Raw genomic sequence first — 19,467 nt, 5'->3', positions numbered from 1 at the left:
GTAAATGTAAAGCTCTGGACAAAGCACTTCACCTCTCATCCAGGCTCTTGCTGTAATGTGGCAATAATTTCACCTCTTCATCTACTGTAGCTGCTAGGAGAAGAGATTCATTCCACAAGGTGTGGGGAAGTCCTTCGACCGCAGGCTCCGGGGCAGCTCCCCAGCCAGCCACAAGGCAGGGCAAGCCTGGTGCTCATGTCTTTTAGACTAAAGTTTAACAGCCTGCTGGAGTCAAAAGCAAAGTCTAACCACAGATGGGAAAAGAAATCCTCCATTTTTGAACTAAAATGTAGGCAGAGGGAGGTGAAGTGACATAAGCCTGGAACAGCCCAGCTCAGCACCTTTCTCACCACACTCAAGAGAAGCTCTCCAGCCATGCTGGCCACTCATCCTGCATTCCCCCCTGCTTGCTGCACACTGCTATTCTAGGAGCCATCCAATCTTTGATGCCTTCTGCACGAGGTCTGCATTTGATTTCAGGGCAAAGGCCAAGCCAAGAGGGAGATCCCACAAGGAACTCCTCCCCCAGCTCTCCGTTTGTTTTTAAGGCCGTCTCAAAGATGCAAACAAAATGGTTTAGTGCTCACGGGGGGGGGGGGGCTGAGTATCTGGAGCTCTAAAATGAACCTCCTCACAAAGCCACTGGCAGGTAAAAAAGTAAGGCCTGTAAAACAAACCACTGGGGCAGGGGTGGGAGCCAGCCGGGAGCGAGGGTTGCCTTCAACCTGCCCCTGCCAGCCCTGCCCCTGCCAGCCCTGCCCCTGCCAGCCCTGCCCCTGCCAGCCCTGCCCCTGCCTCTTTCTCATGTAAATTATCAGTATTTTTTTCAAGTCATAATGACTGCTGCAAGTCCAGCTACCCCTGTATGGAAAACCCTTTCCACACACACACATATTTTCCTGGGGGAAGAAAAAGCTTATCCCCACAAAGGAGTATGAAATAAATTGCTTTACTGAAGGTTAATAATATCCTGTCGCCGTGGTAAAAGACTCAATTACAAAACCTTCAGAAGAGCTCCCAAGGAACTCATCTGCCTGCAGTGACAGAGGCTTAAATAGCCAAAATACACAGAAAGGCTAAGTACTTCCCAAAAGAGAGGGAAAGGGGAAAAAGCTGGGAGGGGGTTAAGTAAAAAACCTGGAAATTGGACACTCAAGGTTGTAAGAAAAAATAATAAATAAAATGACGAGCAGCAAGGCAAACAGAGAGACAGAGCCCTCCCTGCACACACAATTCCCTATAATCTCAGCAAGAATTATGGCCTAGGGAGACCAGCACTAATTTTAGTATCAGATTTATTATGCAGCAGGGAGCAGGAATCAGTCAGGCCCGTCTCTCACTCCTAATGGGCACAACTAGATCACGCTCCGGGAAGGCTCTGCTGAAGAATAGCTCTGGCCTGGTGAAAAACAAAGCCCCTGGGGCTCCCCGGAGCACAAACAGGCTGCCTCCTTCGAAGCCACAATAAAACACGATGATGCTCCTCATGTCCACAGCCCTGCCTGCCACACCAGCCCCAAGCACATGAGTTAGAGCTGCCAGCACGCCGGACACGGCGGCCAGCCGCAGCCAGGGAGGACAGCAGGCTCGTCAAGAGGCTCAGCTCGGCATCCAGCAGCTCTGGCTGCAGCGCTCCCCTCCTGTGCACCACACTGGCAGAGCCTCACGGAAGGGCAGCGCTGCTGCTCCACGAGCAGGGGGCTGCTGGGGGCCTGCAGCGTGCTGGGAGCTCCAGCAGCAGTGTTTCACAGCCATGGAAGCAGGCAGAGGTTAAGCACTGCTCAGAAACGAGCTCCTGCTGGCTCCAGCTGCCTCCTGCGTGGCTTCCTCTCAGCACACTGACAGCAAAGCTCCCCAGCACCCACGTTCAGCAGGACACCTTCGTGCTCACAGCCCTGCTTTGTATTCACACACAACCAGAGGAGCTTCCCCCAGAAGCTCATCAAAGCCTGGTAAGGAGCAGCTTCCCTCTCTTGCCCCACACTCCAGCAGCTGCCCAGAGGTTTGCAGCCCCAGAGAGATATCAGATGGATGTGCTGCACTCTGCCTCTTCTTCTGCACACCCACTGCTCCATCTTAAACACTTTATAGCCTGCCCTGGTGTCTGCTTGTGCCCTGCTCACACTTCCAGCACCACTAGAATCATTCTTCAGATGCTTCAAAAGCCCAGGGAAACCAGGCCTGCTCTCAACAACTGTTTCCAGTAAGTCAGCAGGAGCTCCAAAGCCCTTGTGCAGAGGGTTTCCAGGAGCGGCTCGCAGCGTCTCCAATGATGCAACACCCAAGCAATCTTCGCACGCAGCTTCGTCACCTTGTGGGTACTGAAGAAAATGCCAAATTACTCACATGGCACTGAGGGTGGCAGAGCTGGGACATCAGCTTCTCACACCCCCTGTCTCCTCTCTTCACCAGCATCTGGCAACAGGCAGTGCAGCAGATCTGGCATAGCCTTCTCCCAAGGCACCAGCGAGCGCCCCAGAACACACAAGCAGCCCTTCTGCTTTCCACACCCATCAAACAAGGGTAATGACAATCACTTACCTCAGCTCCACATGATAAGATTAAGGGTCAGATTTAAACCAGTTTCAGCCATTTCAGCACCTAAATCTTCTGTGAGAGTAGGATGCTGGTGTCTCCAGGACCGTATGGCCCACAGCTCCCAACTACATTTTGCATGGAACTCTTTCAAGAGCCACTTGGCTCACTGGCAGCTCCCCAAGCTGCAGAGCAGGGATTTGCAAAGCATCACTATCTCACTTTGCTTCCAAACATCTCCACAACCTGCATTATCTACTTTGTGCATCTAGGCACTTGAGTATTTTCCTGGGCTTGTTTTCAAAGCGGTTTAGGCAATTTGGGAGCTTTGCTTTGACCTGCTCTAAGAGAAGGCTTTGATTATCTCCTGCTGACTTCAACGACAGCAAAGACAGCAGCACTGAGAAATTCAGAAGTGTCCACCACCAAAACCATACACAGCCAGCTGGGCTTTGTACCTGACCCTAATTCAGTGCTACAGTAAATAAAAACAGCTTCTAAAGTTTTGGATTCCTGTGCATTTATTTTCCTCCTTCAAACCAGCTTCTTGCCTCCAAATTTCAGAGGAAACTCGCAGCAGCCAAGCCTGTGCCTAACCTGGCACTGCTGACCTCAGTGCAAAACACCAGAGCTCTGCAGGGACTGCTCCTTCCGCCATGCTGGCTGCCAAGCAGCAGGAGGTCTCTCACTCAGGGTTCCTCAGGGCAGTGGGGACATAAAAATCTCTCTCCAGAACGGGCAGCAGATGACAGTTGAGGAGTGCCACGTTAGATGTAGTCACTTGATTGCACCAACAGCACAAGCTCCATCCACGTCTGCAGAGCTGCACCCTCTGAAGTGCCCAGGGAGCTCACCCAGAGCTACCAGGCAGTACTGAGAATTTCAGATCTTTAGGCCTGCCAAGCAGCAGCAGAATCTTGCTCAGAAACACCAAATTACCTCTTTCTCTTTACAGCACATTTTCACCTGCATTAACAGCACCAATAAGCAGGCCAAGCAATTCAGGACTTGCTCTCTGATCTCTGTTCCACCTCAAGAAGCGCTTGGCAGCATCCATTTGTCTGCCCTCATCCAGCAACCTCCACTGCTCAGGAACACCAGACAACCAGGTGGTGTTGTCCTCCTCTCAGCTGGAAGAAATTCAGAACATTTCAAGGAAACAAAGGGAGGCATCCTCCAAAGATAAAGGATTGCACCTGCTGAAGACCTCTAAGAACACTTAAGAAACAGCAAAATTTCTTTTGATCAGGTCCCTGGAAGAGTCTTACCCTGCCAAGTGCATTCCTTCAGCTGCAAGCCAGATGAACTCAGGCTGTATTTCCTGCCAGGACACTTGTCCACTCCCACCTTTTCCTTTCCCCATCCTTTTCCAATGAATTGACACTTTATTTTACTGTCCACATATTAGAAGAGATCAGGACTGCACAGCATCAGCTGAAGAAGGTTCTGCACACATTCTCATCAGCTTCCTGTGTTCAGATGACAGTGATGGGGACTATAAAAGCATGAAGACAGATCATCACTGCTTAGGTCTGCAATTATACTTCCAATAAAGTTTCTTCATGGCTCTTTAGTATTAAAGCCTTTGGACTGGTAACTAAATGGCTTGAGTATTTTTTTTCCCTATTCTGTCTTTTGTGCACAGGAATACTGAAATGTCTCCTCTGAAACAGCCACTGGAGATGCCTCCAAAGCATCCAGAGACCCCAAGTGACTTCTATTAACTACAACAAAATCAAAGCCACGCTCATAAAACTTGGGGGGGGAACCCCAACTATGGAGGGCTTTTGGCTGGCACTTTATTTGATCTGGCAGATTAATGACCCAGAGGATGTGACCAGATGAAAAGGAGGGGGGGAACCATCACACAAGGCGATCACAACTCCCTCCTGGCACACAGACTGCCGGGCACATCGCGTGCATAACCTGCTGCTTTGATCACAGCTCAGGGGATTAGGTGAGGCAGGAATTCAAAGCACAAAGGTACTGGAGCAGGAAGGAGACTCTCTCCAGGTGCTTTTCACCCCCATCCACCCAACCCAGCCATCTCCAGGCCAGTCAGGGCAGGAAATTCTCACTTGGCAGGCAGAGGAAGCAGGCACAGAGCGAGGTGCAGCCTGTCTCCGGCGCTGCGCTCCGCAGTGCGAACACATCAGGACAGCTCCTGGTCTGCCCAGGGCAGCAGCCCCTCTGAGCTGCAGCAGGGACAGCCACAGGGCACACCGAGAGGGCTCCAGTCCGCGGCACAAAGGAGCAAAGCAGCTTCCAGGAGCTGGCCCACGGGGGCGGTGGAGCATCCGGCACGGCTGAGAGAGGAGCCAAGGCACAGGGCCGCAGGACACCTGCAGCTCAGGCTGCTTCCTCCTCTGCTCACCTTACCGAGGGCACCGGCACCGACCCCGCGCTGCAACGCACTGCTGAGCCCATTGAAACACACTGCCAGGCTCCCCCCGAGCCTCCCAGCACCGTGCCCCAGGCCCCAGGCTGCTCTGTAACCACCACGGGAAGAGCAGCAGCCATAACTCACCCCACAAACCACCTTTCATATGCTGCAGCCCCGAGTCCTTATCTCGCTTCCACCTGCCCCAAGCTTCGGCTGCCGTTGGGAAACCCCAGGGCTCAGCAGCTGCCACCTTCCCCTGGAGCCAGGCTCCGGCACTAAGGGCCTCCCTCAAATTTTCCAATCAAAAGTCGTTAAAAACAACAAAAGCCTGAGTTTAACCCCTCCAAGCCAAGCCCCAGCGAGCTGGCAGCACACAACACTGCCTCATTTCACAGACTTCCTTCCCAGCGCCCAGGGACGCTGCCCACACCTCCCTCAGCTGGCGGTGGTTACCCTGCGGTACCCAGCCCGGGGCTCAGGAAGTGGCTGTGCCCTCTGACACGCTGAGATACTTCGGATGTTGTTTGTCCTTTCTTCCTCCAAGGCACTCTGCAACCCCTTAGCAAAAGGTTAAATGCTCGGTGCATGGATGGGGCTCAGAGGGGGAGCAGCACCGATGCATCTCTGAGCATAAGTGATCGATAACACAGCCACAAGGAAGACTCTACCCAAGCTTCCCTCTTTCAGCAAGCACTGCAGGAGGATCACTGGGGGGGGACCCCTTCAGCAACACCTTTTTCCAGCAGTGCAAACAGCAAACCTTCTGCCAGTGCTGAGGGTTTGCAGCTTTTGCCCCAAACCAAGTCTCTGACTCGAGAGAAATCTCTCAGCCCACTGGGGTTTATGGACCTGGGACAAACAGCTCCTTGCACCCTCTTTGCACCCCAAACTGTGCTGTATTCAGCAACTGTTCTAAACAGCTCTACCAGACTCTCTCTCTCTAGCAGGCATTCTGTTTCCACCAGCATTCAAGAAGCTGAAAGTTTTGCTGGCACTTCACCATCTCTCTCAAATCAACTGAATTTTCAAACACTCCTTCAACCCTCTGCTCCTTTTCCTCTTTGGTGCAAAACTGACCCACAGAACAATGTAAAGAGCAGCTCAGAGTCAGGACTGCTAAGACACAGATTAAAACAGCACAGCACCGCTCTGGGGACACTACCAAAGAATTCTGTATCCTCCAGGCAACACCAGCACTTGCAGCAACCCAGCCCTGAACCACAAGGTCTGGAGCTGAACCAGGACCCTGCCCACGTTCTCAGCCAAGGAGACCTCTCTCCAGCCATCTCCCAGAGCTGCATGGCACACAGAGGAAAACAAAACCAAGAGAACTTAACCACTTCAAACCCTGGGAACTACTTAATTCACCAGATATTAGTTTCTTTCCCCCACCCCACCATTCTCCCTCCCACCTGCCAGGCCACCTCATTACTGTCACTCTACATCAGTTCTTGCTACAGTAGTTTTCTTGGACCTTTGCCCCTTCAGTCAGCTTGAAACCTCTTCCCCATTGTACACCAGAGTCAATGGGAAATTAATGCAAGCCTGTGCTGGGGGAGGGAAGGGCAGAGGGAAGGCCGCTCTCTGCTGCTGTCAATGCTCCTGTTCCTTCACCCTTCTCGCCACGTACACCTCACCAACATATTAAGCAGCCTTGTCTGCACTTAGCTGAGCTTGCTGAGGTCTCTGGAACCATTCCTCGTGCAGAATTGCTTAAGTCTTAGCAGGGTAGGGTCCTCTGCAGCACAAAGCTCCCAAAGCACGATCACAATACTTAATTTAAGCCTGCTCGGTGGCAACAATACAGCCAGCTGCAGATGTCCCAGCACCAGGAGCAGGGCAGAAGAATTTCCCAACATTCTTCAGATTCTCTCTGCACTCAGGAGAAAAAAAACACAACAACAAAACACCCAACTAAAAGGAAATGTTTTCCAACAGGAGAGCAGCAAAATGCCAGAGTTCAGAAGTAACTTATTAATGCTGCATGCTGGTCTGACTGCAGAGATTCACATTAACTTCCAAATTACTCAGCAAACCACCATTTCTCCAGCAATAACAGCCCCGACACCTAAGCCACGCTGAGCACTCCTCTCTCAGTCTGCAGAATTATTCCAGTGACTAAGGCAAATAGAATATGTGATTGCAGGGCTGGAGACTAAATTAAGCTTAGACAATGATTTTCCTTTCCTTTTCTTCCCTTTCCAAGCCTGATGCGACACTGACCTTGCAATCACTTTGTTGAGGAAGCAGCAGATTAATGTTTTCTTCTAAGTGAGATCCTCTGGCAGAAGGGGGGAAAATGAGAGAGAGGGGGAAACTGGCTGGCTCTGAAAGAGAAGTGATGGGACTGACCATGTACAAAGTCCTGTCAAACACAAAGTAATCTTTTAATCTTTCTCTGCTACAGGCTCCACAGTGGAACAAAGCATTTAATAATGTGCTTTTAGTCCACCCTGATTCAGCACAGCACTTACTCCACGCTCATGCCAACTTAAGTATATGCTTAAGTGCTTTCACACAATAGGGACAGGGCAGACTCAGGCCCTGCAGATGAACCACTTTCTGAAACAAGCCATTTTCCCCTGCGCTGACTGCCTCTATTTACAGCTTCTCCTCCCTTTATAGCATGACCCAAAACACACTTAAAGAGAACAGTAAAACACAACCGAGAAGTCAACCAACCATTAGGAAGAGCAGAGACATCCACGTATGGCTTAGAGAAAGAGAGGAGTTGCTCTCTTTCCTCCCCAAAGCAGCGCACACCTTGATCCCCGCACACCACTTCACCCTCCTGCAACAGCTCTCCTCTAAAAATAGGTTCCGAGTTCCCCTAATGCTTTGGATTTCACAACATTTAGGAGACTATCACCAGAGTCAACAGGCTAAAAAAAGAATCCATTAGCATTAACTGGCCTGTCACTGGCGGTGACAAACAAATGAATTTGATGGTTTCAGATCAGTCATTAGGAGACCTACCCCCGGGCTGATAAAGGCTCAGCACTTTGCAGAGGAGATGGACTCAATCTGGATGCAGAGTGGAACGCACAAGGGTGTTAGCAGCAGGCTGATGCTCTCCACTTCCCTGACCTCTCTCATTTCAAACCCTTTCCTGGCACAACATCCAAGCAGAAAGGTGTTCGTGCAGAAAAATTACCTGGCAGGCACCATTAAAAGTAACCCAGCAACAGAGAAGAGGATGGGGAATCATTCAGTCACAGCCTCAGAATGCAGGGCCCCCTTTGGAACAGAACAAAACAAAACGATATACACACCCCCACCAAGTCAGAGGCTGCTCAAGTCTAATTGTTAGTTAGCAATCAAAGGGAAGGGAAGCACATCAGGACTGTTCCTAACATGAAAGGCATCCTTAGGCAATGGTAATGGAAATAGATTTTACACAAGTGCAAGGCAGTCTGTGGGGATTAAGGACACCGTCAGCTGGGGAGAAGAAATAAATTGTTTACATCTCCAAAAACAACTAAATTGCAGGAGTCCTGCTCGGCTCTTGCAGCTGATAAAACTCAGGGCACTCCACAGCACTCCCTGCACTGCCCCTTCCTCCTCTGGCTGCCAGCACCCAAGACGACAGATCCTGCCCTGCCTCTAAGAGATTGCAGAGAGCACAAACCTGAGCCCAAGAACAACTGCTTTCAAAACCCTGATCCTCTACTACCTGAGAAGACCTGGAGTTGATTAGCCAAGTCTGAGACTCATCAGCTTTTCCATCTGAGCATCCAGTGCCAGAGGGAGACAGATTCTAGGATCAGCTTAGCCTGGCCAAGGGATCTGTGTCAAGGTTGGTTGAACAAGATGCCCAAACTCTGACCACCAACCAGAACAAGAAATCCCTCATATCACCTGCTAAGGACCTACTCCCCTGCATGCAGAAGACACAGCAATATTATGAAGGTACACACACCTCTGCCCAATGCCAGGAGCAGGAAATATTTCCTCTCTTCCTCCCCCCAGACCTGCAAGCACAGGGGAATTTAAAAAGAAAAGAAACAACAAAACACAACAGAAAGAAATCACAAGGAGAAGGTCTGACCTTGCTGCTCTTCACAGTCTGGTGGGGAAGGAAGGGTGCCAGGAAGGGAAGAATCCTGAACTCTGCCAGGGTGTTCAGTTCACAGCCTTTTGAGAAAGACTTCAAAGTCTACCCAACACTTAAAACAAGATGGGAAGTAGTGGGACTGACCTGGAGGAATTTGCAGGCAGAAGCAGAGGAGGAAACAAACAGAACTCCTGATTGTCAAGGTCTATCATTTGCTTTTGAATCGATTCTCTCCCTGCTACCCTGGCTCAGGCTTATCAGGCAGCCAAGGGATGCAGACACTCCACCCACAGTTAACTTAATTGGAATCAGACATCCAAACCCACTTGGGGAAAAACAAACCTTTCCCAGGTGAGGCTGGGTGTCACTCCAAAAGGGCATGCCCCCAGCCTCCCGTGGGCTTCACCAGCAGCCATGCACACGAAAGGAGAGCTGTTGACATTGGGCTTTGCCCAAGAAGCAGGAACAGATGTGCACAACTGCACCTCTCAGGCAGACAGGAAACCAGGCAGTCCCTGGCCAAGGTAGGCACAGTGTGCAGATCACCGACTGCCTGCAGCACAGAGGAGCCAGCACCAGCCCTCAGTTCTGCACTGTCCTCTCCAAGAGTAAGGGGAAAATCTCATAGAAACCTGGGTGTGCAGCATCACCACCTGATACTCAGACAACATGAAGCCTTTTGGTTATTTTGTGAGCCAAGAGTCACCACACCACCATCCCCAACCCGGGCAGACCAGACCACAAACTCAAATATGAAGCCTTGACAACAACCAGCTTCCCTCTGGGCAGACAGGACAGTGGAACACCCAGCACCCAGAGCACAGCCACAGCAGCACCTCCCACAGCCAGCAGCAGCAGCTGGCTCACCCTTCTCATTTAGCAGCCACTGAAAGGAAAGGTTCAGACTCCAGCCAGCCCCTCACACACACAACCTGAATGCTGCTACAGTACCCCCAGCTCCTTGACCTCCCAACATTAAGCTCCTGAGGAAAGTGCTTGGAAGAGCAGGCATCACAGTCCCACCCTGGAGGAACCCAGGCACAGGACACAGCTCTCTGGGCAGCCTCCCTGACTGCAGACTCTGACTGCAGCTCTGTCTGCCTCCGTTTCGTGCAAGGCTTTGCACAACAGAGCATCCAAATCTCTACAGCAGCCACATGAGGATATTCTCATGGCCAAGGAGCTTCTCCACGGACTGAGGCTGCTGTCCTCTTGCTCCTCAGGTTTGTTTTGTTTTCTAAATAAGTCCCTAGGGCAGGGAGGGTGAGGGAGGGAATTGCCTACGTGTGAGCACATCTAATGAGCATGCTACATTCCACCAGGCTTCTCCAGCCTCCCGTAGCAGGTGATGGCAGAACTGACAGGCTGTGTACATTGAAATAGCCAAATTATTGCAGTCTTCAGCAGTCAAAAGGGGGTAAAAAAAACACTACTACACCCCCCCCATCACTGCTGCTTTTTAAGGATTTTTAAGTCAGCAGAGTTATAAATGATCAACTGTTAGAAAGTGCCTTCCAGCACTTGGAAGCCAGACAGATTTTTATCAAGGAACAGCAGCCACACGCAGGCGTAGGGAGATTCTTTTCATCTCCCTGCTAGCCATAAACTAGAACCTCAACAAGTTCAACCCCTGCAGCAAGTTTCCTAAAACAATGGCTTCCAGTCCTCCTGGACTTCCCAGGGAGAGCAGGATTACATACCGTGGTGTAATGCACTGGAGGCAATCACCAAGGCTTTTCTGCCAGGGTCATTCCAAGAAAATCAGGGAAGAATGCTCTGCTGTTACAACCTGCCACTTCTTGCTCAGGAACCAATTTGCATCACCAGAGAGGTGTCAAATCAGGGAGATGCGGTTTAAAAAGCCCCAAAGAAAAGCATTTCGCTGGGCACCCGTTTGAAAGGGAAATTCTAGCCAATTAGAGGGAATCAGGAGGGGGCCTTGGGGGGAGAGGAACAAGCACAAATCATCCTGAAGGCACCAATAAGTGAGCCTGACCCCGCAGACCCCAGCGACCTGGAAAAGGAGGCAAATGCAGCCTGAGGAGCAGCACAGGCACTGCCCACTGAAGGGTTAATGGTGCTGGGGCAGGTCAAAAGGGCTCCCGAAGGAAGGGGAGGGCTGGAGAGAAGCATTGCCAGAAGGTTCCCCTGCACAAGAAAGGGGGAAGAAGCCCACAGCCTTGCCTCCACCTCAGCTCCCACCCCAGTCCCTGCCAGGAAGATCCCATAAAGGAGCTCAGTCCCCATTTTGTTAACCATAGCAGGCAGGAAGGCTGCTCAGGAAGAAAAAACAACTTCCCCCTCGCACCTAGCCAGAGACACTTCATTAAATGCCATTACTCTCCTCCGCAGACCCCAGCTCCAGCCAGTTAATTAGACTAAAGCACAGTCACATTTTAACGCTGAGCATTTGTTATTCAACCAGGATAAATGAACAGCTGAAGTCCAAAACCTTAATTCAGTGTCTAATTAAGAAACAGAACACAAAAATGGACCAAAAATAACCCCAGATTTGGAACTGTTGTCCGGAATAACACTTCAGCATTGATGTAAAATCTGCTCTTTATTGCATCTGGTTTTCTCCAATTTCCTAATAAGGCTTCTTTCAATCTTAGGATATTTCCTCCCCCCGCCCCCTACAAGTGCTGGGTTGAAATCCCAGCACTTTAGAAAGGACAAGTGTGTAAAAAAGCAGAAACAGACACTGCTGACCCCTCCAGAGAAAGGTTAGTTCCTGCTAAGAGTGGAATCCAGCCTACGTTCCAGGATTTGCCCCACGCTTGAAAGATGTCTGTTATCCAAAACAACCCCCCCAGCAAAACACACATGGGGAAAAACAAAATCCCCTTTGTCAAAATGACCTGGTTTTGTGGTCTTTGACAGGAAAATTTAACTCACTCACATCCTCCACAGAAGACATGCCCTGGTTTTTTTAACTGCCAGGGAAGGAATCACACGGGACAGCTTAACAGCTCTGCTGCAAGGCTTAGAAACTCTTGCAAATAGCAGTTATCTGTTTCTACAGTGCCTAAGTGAAGAGAGTTTAACATGCAAACAAGCCTTCAGAAGGTCCTGGGAAGGGAGAAGAGCACAAGATCATCTTCATGCTTTAATTATTACACCCCTCAGAATTCTGATAGCTATAAATTGTGCCTTAAAGACAGCGTTAATCCAACAACATAACCCAGAAGCCACAAACCCTCCGGACTGTAAACTCCTTGCCTAGTGCAGAAGCAAACCAGGCACACCATTATTCACTAATTACTTATTAGAGGTGTCCTGTGAAGAAGGGAATCTCTAAATATTTGACTGGGGTAGCTTGCTTTCAAACCCTGCAAGCAGGCTGTTGGGATTTGTGCTCTTGTTGTGCTGTTCAGGCAACCGCCAGCACCTCTCCCGCTGGATGCTTGGGCTCCTGGAATTACACATCATCACTTCTGCTGGATGGATGTTTTGTACAGTGTTTAACATTATGGTTCCACACACTGTTAAACTGCTTGCTTTCACGAGGAGCTATAAGCAGTAAAACTGGGAGGTTGGGCTTGCTCAGGTAGTCTCCTGCCACCAACTTTAAACCACTTCTCCTCGCTGACTTTCATCACCAACGCTGCAGCCTATTTCTTTAACAGATTACTGAAGTAACCCAAGATGATTGGAGTGTATACAAGTGGCACACAGCAGCTAAATGAAGTTCTTCCAGCAGGCTCTCAAATAAAAACAAACTGGGGGGGGGGGGAAGTCAATGACAAAAGTTTCTTGGAGCCTCTGGCTTTCCGAAGTCCAACGCAGCTGACTGCACAGGTGGGTTTGAAACCGGTCTGCTGCTTTCCTTAGGCACAGCCTGAAGTGCAACAACCACTTCCATTCCACCAGCAACGCCTCCAGCAGAAATGGCACCCCATGGCACTGCAGAGCAAACATGCAGACTGAAGTTTCTCAACACCCCCTCGGTGGAAGCCTGGCCACACCACAGCTACAGTGCCCTGGAAGATGAAGGTCACTTCTCCAGCCACCCCCGCCGGCTGAGAGACTTAAAGCTCATTGTTTCCCTGCTCTTGCAAAAGAATATCCTGTGGCCCGCAGAGTTCAGAGCTCCATCAGAAACTTGCTACCCAATACTTGTTAGTCTCCAAACACATCTCTGAAGCTATACAAAAGGAAATTTGCAAACAATGAAGGCAGAGATACATCCCCATCCATCACAACCGCAGAACTGAAAGCTCAGCTCAAAACAAGCCTGAAGTCTGCACTTAATCCAAAGGCTCTCCATAAACACCAAGCAAAAACACATCGTGTGGAACAGCACAACAAACACAAGTGAAGCAGCTGCGACCTCCCGGGGAAGCAGAGAAGTCTCTGCTCTCCAGCCAGCCACAGGACTCTGCCAGGAGATGGTTAAAGTGGAGAGACAGGGGCACAAAGCAGCTCTCCTGTCGTTTCCCAGCCATGGCTGATACCCTTAAGACTCCATGCACTCCGGCTTTAAAAGCTTTCATTGCCAATTCCCTCTTTGAAACCTGAACTGCCTGGCAACAATGATTCTCTGTGTGCCTAAAATCCTATTATCGATCCCCCTACTTACCTTGGGCTGTGCTCGTCGGGGAAATGCAACTTTAGGGTCAATCTGAGGAAAGAGAAAGGGGAAATCAACAAGATAGCTTTTGTTGTCAGTTCATATTATTTTGGTTTTAAATCACTGAATTATTAATCCCTCATTTCTCAGGCTTGTAATTCAGCACATCGGGGCAGCCAGAACTGCTCTGCAAACGATGGATCCCAGCCTGGGTTTGTCTGGGGGAGGGAGACGGGAAGAGAGGAAGAAAACATCTCTCCTGTACACCTCCTCTATCATCTGCGGGGCAACATTCTCTGCTTGGGGCTCAGCATGCTCTGACTTAGTCTGAGTTAGCATCTCTGGGTGCTGCCTCGACATTTAACAGGTAGTTTTGGGTGTAATCTGCTGGCTCTGGAGGCTGCACAAAAAGATGAGCAGGGGCCTGAGGAGTTCTTAAGCTGCTGGTTTTGACACCTGCACCTTCCTTCAGCTGGGCTTGGGGTTACTTTTGTTTTCCTGCTTTGTTTTGTCAAGTGACTGGCAACAGCACACACAGAATAGCCTAAACAAAGAACAGAAAGGCAAAGCACCCAATCACAGTGTTGACCTTACAATCACAGACAGTGAGGTGGGCTGCAAGGTTACCCTTCGCAATAAGCCAAAGTGCCCTGCTTTGCTGCTCCTCGGAGAAGAGGTGTGAGCAATCCACCATTACAAAGGGGCAGTTATGGGAAGGGAGGAGAGCAGGACACAAACAAAAACAGGCATTTTAAAGCCAGAAGAGAAACAAAGTGCTTTAGAAAGAGCTTTTTCTCTGCAGGAGTCCCCTGAGGTACTCCACAAAGACAACAAAAAACCCAAACAAACATTCTTTACCTCCTGGCCCCTCGTTTTAAGCAGCAGCATTGAGCCCCCTTGCCCTGCCTGAGCCCCCAAGCATGGCCACTCTGCAAGTCCCAAACGCTCACCTTGCAGCTTGAAAAACAACTTCCACAAGGGTCCTCTTTAAAAAGTGAGACTTTGCCACCCAAAAATCCCTCACAAACAAAAAGGACACCACCAGCAGGGGCATGGCTGGATGCAGATCTGCATCAGACCTTGTCACCAGCTGCCCAGCTTAAGTGGCCTTCATCAAAAATGACCATTTTTAAAGGCACAAAATGTCTGCATGCTGCTGCTGCTGCTTTCACCTCTGGGTCTGAGCAGCCTCTGCATGTAGCCATGTTCTAAATAGCAACTCTGGGCAAGGTTTTAAAGGACTAAATGCTACCTTAACTGCACAACTCACAGCTGCTCTCGGCGTCCTCTTTGACTACATAAACTGATGAAACTAATCCTGATTGTCTTAAGGCATCTTTAGACGCAGAGGCCTTCTTTAATAGCCTGGGGCTGGTTTGTGTTGGGGTTCCTCCCCCCCCGCCTGCCTCCAGCTAACCTGATTAGGAGAAGGAGTTGTTTCCATTTGGTATTGCTGTTCCTGCAGTGATAAATATTCCTGTCACTGATAAACAACCAGGGGGCTCTCCCAAAAAGCAGTTTTACTCCATCAGTTTGGCAACATGGGAACTACCACGAGCATCTGATGTGCAACTGACAAACTGATTGGTCTCCAGGAGATCCCAAGGGTCTTTTTTGGGACACACCTGAGAAATGAGGGATCACATGCCACTTTATTGTTCAAACAAAGGCATAAAAATGAAAATGATTTCTCTAGGAAGCTAACCTTTCATAGAGATTAACATCAGCTACAGATGTATTCAGCACTGGCTAGGCTTTTGGCTACTGAGGAAATACAACAGGTACGGATCTCCCACAGCGATACCCAAAGGTGGAGGCAAAGCTGCACCTTTCTGCATCCAAGAGTGGAAGTTTTCTCCACAAAGAGCACCAGTCCCACCAGGAGGGCATCACTGCCAGGGCCCACTGGCAGGGAGCTGGAGGAGCCATTACAACTCCAAAGCCACACACCGGTGTTTGAAGGTCAGTTCAAAGAGCACGGAGGTCGTTGCGCCACAGCGACAGCCCTGCTTAAATCGCTGCACCTCCCTCCACGACACCTTCGGGAGGAGGCATTTGCCAGGGTTGGCAGGTGACCACCAGCAAGCAGCGTGGCAAATCCGTACCTTTTGCATATCCCTGTCAACTATTTGAACAACAACCGAAAAAGGAAAGAAAAGAAACAAACAAAAAAGAACCAAAACAAAGGGGGGGAAAAAAAATTAACCAAAGAACAAAAATAAAGAAGTCTACCAAAAATAACAAATAAAAATTAGTTAGTTAGGTACAGTTCTACTTACTGTATCTACAAGTCCTCTAGGAAGTGACTAGAATACTATTTCTGATATGAATGGCCATTACCTAAACAAAGCTTTTAACGTAACTGTAAACAAGAGCGACGTTTCCATGCCAATACCCAACCGATCTGATCTGCCTCCTGTGCTGGACGTTGAAACAGAGTCAAATGCTATGTTACACTCCAGAACAGACACCACAACACGTCTACAAACACAGGGCTGACAGGCAGCCTGCCCACTCCTAGGTTTTCACTTCGCAGCTGCCTCACTGCTGCTTTCGGAGGTCGATTTCTAATTTAGATTGATTCAATCATTATCACACAATCAGAACCGAGGCAAATTTATCCTGGCCAAGCTTTTTCACCCCTCCCCCAGAGAAAAGCAAATTAATACATTGATAGAAGGGGGGGAAAAAAAAATAAAAGAGCTGGGGAGGACCTAATTATAGTCAAATATGAGAGGGTGTCCTCCCATGGCTTGATATTTCCCCCCCCCCAACCCTTGGTTCAAGATACTGTTTGCCTTTGTTCTTCTTATCTAAATTTATCTTTAAAAACACATAAGAGAATATAGCTGTACATGAAAAGCCTGGTGAGTTTAATCTCAGGAGCACAGTTGAATCAGTTATCTTACCATATCTGATTAAACCTAAAATCAAATTATTAAGGCATGTGAAAGCACGAGCTACGTGTTCAGACAAGCCCGGCAGAATTTGTAGGTCGAATTAAGACAACAGATTCCACCTGCTTCTGTAAGAGAAGCTCAGGGCTTCTTGTTTTCACATAAATTACCATTCTTCTTAATCACACACACATGTTTGCTCCCTGCTTCCTCTGCCCCTCGCTTAACTCCCATCTCATACACACAGGCACATAGAAGATGTTCCAGCACTGAGACAGGATTCCTCCTAATACCTTGCTCGTGTTAAAACAAACCCTTTATGACCCACAATACATCCTATAAAGACAGTTACAGCAGCAAACCCGTTTGACACGTCCAGCAGAAGCTCTCTGCCAGACAGCTAAACCACCACGATCCTTCCCTTCCCGAAACCACAACCCCCTTCAGACCGAGCAGCACCAAAGCAATCGTGACCTCTACCAGTGTCCTTCCCGCTCCCCTTCCAGGTTTGCTGAGGCTTAAAAACCACAACAGAAGTAAAACTTCATCTTTCAGCACGGCCTTGAGCACAGGGAGTTAAAAAACAGGGCCCAGAGCTACACATGCTTGGTACCTTTTGTTTGACCCAAGAGAGCAAACGCCGTGGCAGGTCAAGGGGCAGACTCGTGGGTGGCTGTTTTATTAACAACAAAAAAGCAAATGCAATGTTCCTTTAAGAGAAAACCAAAAATGAAAGAGATCAGCTGAATCTCACCATCGTTTTCTTTATGTTATCCACGGGAAACTGAATGTAGCAAAAGCTCAGGAGAAACAACAACAAATTAGGACTTGTGCTTCTCTGCCACATCTACTCCGGAGCTCTCGCATAGCTTTCCATAAATTAACAGCCGCGTTTCATAAGGGCCCTGACATCACAGGTGAGGGGGGAAGCTCACCCAAAAACACCCCAGAAAAACAGGGGGGGCAAAAATCCCCCCAATGACTTTGGGAAATGACACTAGAAGCAGCCTTTCCCATCTGACAGCAAGTCACTCCCACCTTGAACGGCGCGCACCGATAAATAAATAATCAATCGAAGGGAGCGGAAAGTTCCCTGCAGGAAGCATTCTGCTGCAGAACAAACTCCCCCCCCCTCCAAAAAAAAAACACCCAACCGAAGTTGGATTTTACTCGACAGCTTTCTCAATGTCACCGCTGAAGAGAAGAAGGCTGGGGGAGGAGCCACCGGCCAGCACGGGGAAATTCGGCTTTAAAAAGAAAAAGCAAAAGAAAAAAGAGAAAGTTGCCGCTTTTTGGAAGTTAAAGGCGGACTCTAGGAAAAGGGAAAAAAAAATCGAGAGAGAAAAATTCAACGCTGCAAGGTCCGGGCTCGGTGACAGCTTGTCACCGCCCTGCCAAAGCCAGCCAGGGGCAGCTGCGGGGGGCGGGCAGGGTCCCTTCGCGTCGCCTGTCACCACACCGGGAGACCAAGGGCAGCCGGGCAGCCCCACGCAGGACCTACCGTCTTGGAGTCCAGCTCGTGGTGGGGCTGAGCCAAGACTTTGTCTACACTCGCCGGATCCGCGAACGTAACGAACCCGAAGCCTCTGCGAGAGACAAAGAGCGAAGGGATGGGGACGGTGGGGGGGAATGATGAGAACTGGAGACAAGGAGACAAGTCATAAAATAAATGGCTGTTTCCTCCCCCCTCCCCCCGCCCGAAGGCTCCGGTTCCGAGGGAGGGTGGGAAGGAGAGCGGCCGGCCCCGATCCGGCCGCCCCAGCCCCGATCCGCCTCCGCCGGTCGCTTTGTTTCCTCCTCCCGGCTGGAAGGATGCGGCGCAGGGAGCGCGGAGAAACCTCGCGAAGAGCCCCGCGGGCCACGCGTGGGGTGGGATGGGGATGGGACCGGGGGTGTGCGCGGGGTCGGGGGATGCGGGGTCCACCCGCCCCGGGCAGCGACTCGCGAAGTTTGTCAAGCCGACGCGGGTGGGCGGCGGTTTTACCTGGAGCGCTTGGTGGTGGGGTCCCGCATGACCATACACTCTCTGATTTCTCCGAATTTGCTAAAATAGTCTCTAAGGCTGTCTGCGGAGAGAGAGAGAAGCAGAGAGGCAGAGGAGGCGAAGGGGGGGACGCGGGCAGGCCCCGGCGCGGCGGGACGCGGCCCACGCGGGGCGGGACGCGTGGGGAAGGGGAGGAGGGGGAGAGAAGCCGCGACGGGGAGGACTGGGGAGGTGGGGTGCAGCGCTCCGTACCTGGTGAGGTTTGCCAGCTGAGGCCGCCGATGAACATCTTGCTGGAAGGAGAGAAGAGAGCGGAGTTGAACGCCGGTGCGGGATCGGCCATTTTGACGGGGCACCTCACGGCGGCGCGGAGAGCCGCGGAGCGGCGAGGAGCGGGGCGGCGGGGAGGGGGCAGGGGGGGGTGGGGAGAAGGGGGCGGCCCGCCGCTCGCCGCTCCGCTCCTCGCCGCTCCGCTCCTCGCCCCGCCGCCCCGCCTGACTTACCCGGGGTCGTGCTGCGCCTCGCCGGGGCTCCCCGAGGTAGCCTGGCTCCCGTCCGCCTCCATGGCCGCGCGGAGCCCGCAGCGATCCGCGCCCAACGAGAAGCCCCTGAGAAAACCCCCCCCGCCCGCCCAACCCGCCCCCCCCTGCCCGGTTATAACGGCTCGGTTCGCTCCGGTTGCTTTTTCCCTTTTTTCCCTTCCCCCCTCTTCCTCCTCCTCCTCCTCCTCCCTCCGCTACCGGAGGATCTCACTGGAGAGGCGCTGGGGAAGCAGCCAGATCCGTCACACGTGGGATCGGCTTAGCTCAGCGCCGCGCCGTCCCTCCCTCCCCCCGCCACCATCCTCCGCTCTCCTCTCCTCCTCCCTCCATCCCGTGTCCTCCCCCTCCCCTCCTCTCCCCTCCCCGGCTCCTCCTTCCCTCCCGCCCCCACGCCACGGGGCGGGGCCCGGTGCCGTCGCGTGGCCCTGCCGTGACGTCACCGCCGCGCGCGCGCTCGGCTCCGCCCCTCCCCGCCGGTACCGATGGAGGGCAGCGGCCG

At 51.2% G+C, this 19,467-nt stretch overlaps 1 protein-coding gene across 11 annotated transcripts in view; it reads right to left on the bottom strand.

Moving 5' to 3' along the window:
- MSI2 (musashi RNA binding protein 2) overlaps positions 1 to 19,042 on the bottom strand; it is a 236,775-nt gene extending 217,733 nt beyond the window's left edge. For 10 of the 11 annotated variants that reach the window (XM_068154934.1, XM_068154937.1, XM_068154939.1 and 7 more), the window contains exons 1-5: positions 18,930 to 19,042; positions 18,679 to 18,719; positions 18,427 to 18,508; positions 17,944 to 18,028; positions 13,555 to 13,596 (exon numbers count right to left, since the gene is read on the bottom strand). In XM_068154934.1, the coding sequence (XP_068011035.1) occupies positions 13,555 to 13,596; positions 17,944 to 18,028; positions 18,427 to 18,508; positions 18,679 to 18,719; positions 18,930 to 18,991 (312 nt within the window). In that variant the 5' untranslated portion in view covers positions 18,992 to 19,042. Of the gene's footprint in view, positions 1 to 13,554; positions 13,597 to 15,908; positions 15,967 to 17,943; positions 18,029 to 18,426; positions 18,509 to 18,678; positions 18,720 to 18,929 lie in introns of those variants that run through there. The other variant, XM_068154944.1, reaches the window with a different exon arrangement.
- Between the last annotated feature and the right edge of the window lie 425 nt (positions 19,043 to 19,467).

This window comes from Melanerpes formicivorus, unplaced genomic scaffold, assembly GCF_026170545.1.
Source record: "Melanerpes formicivorus ecotype bairdi unplaced genomic scaffold, bMelFor1.0.p_v2 SCAF_29, whole genome shotgun sequence".
NCBI lineage: Eukaryota > Metazoa > Chordata > Aves > Piciformes > Picidae > Melanerpes > Melanerpes formicivorus.
This window is presented reverse-complemented; position numbering and strand designations above follow the sequence as displayed.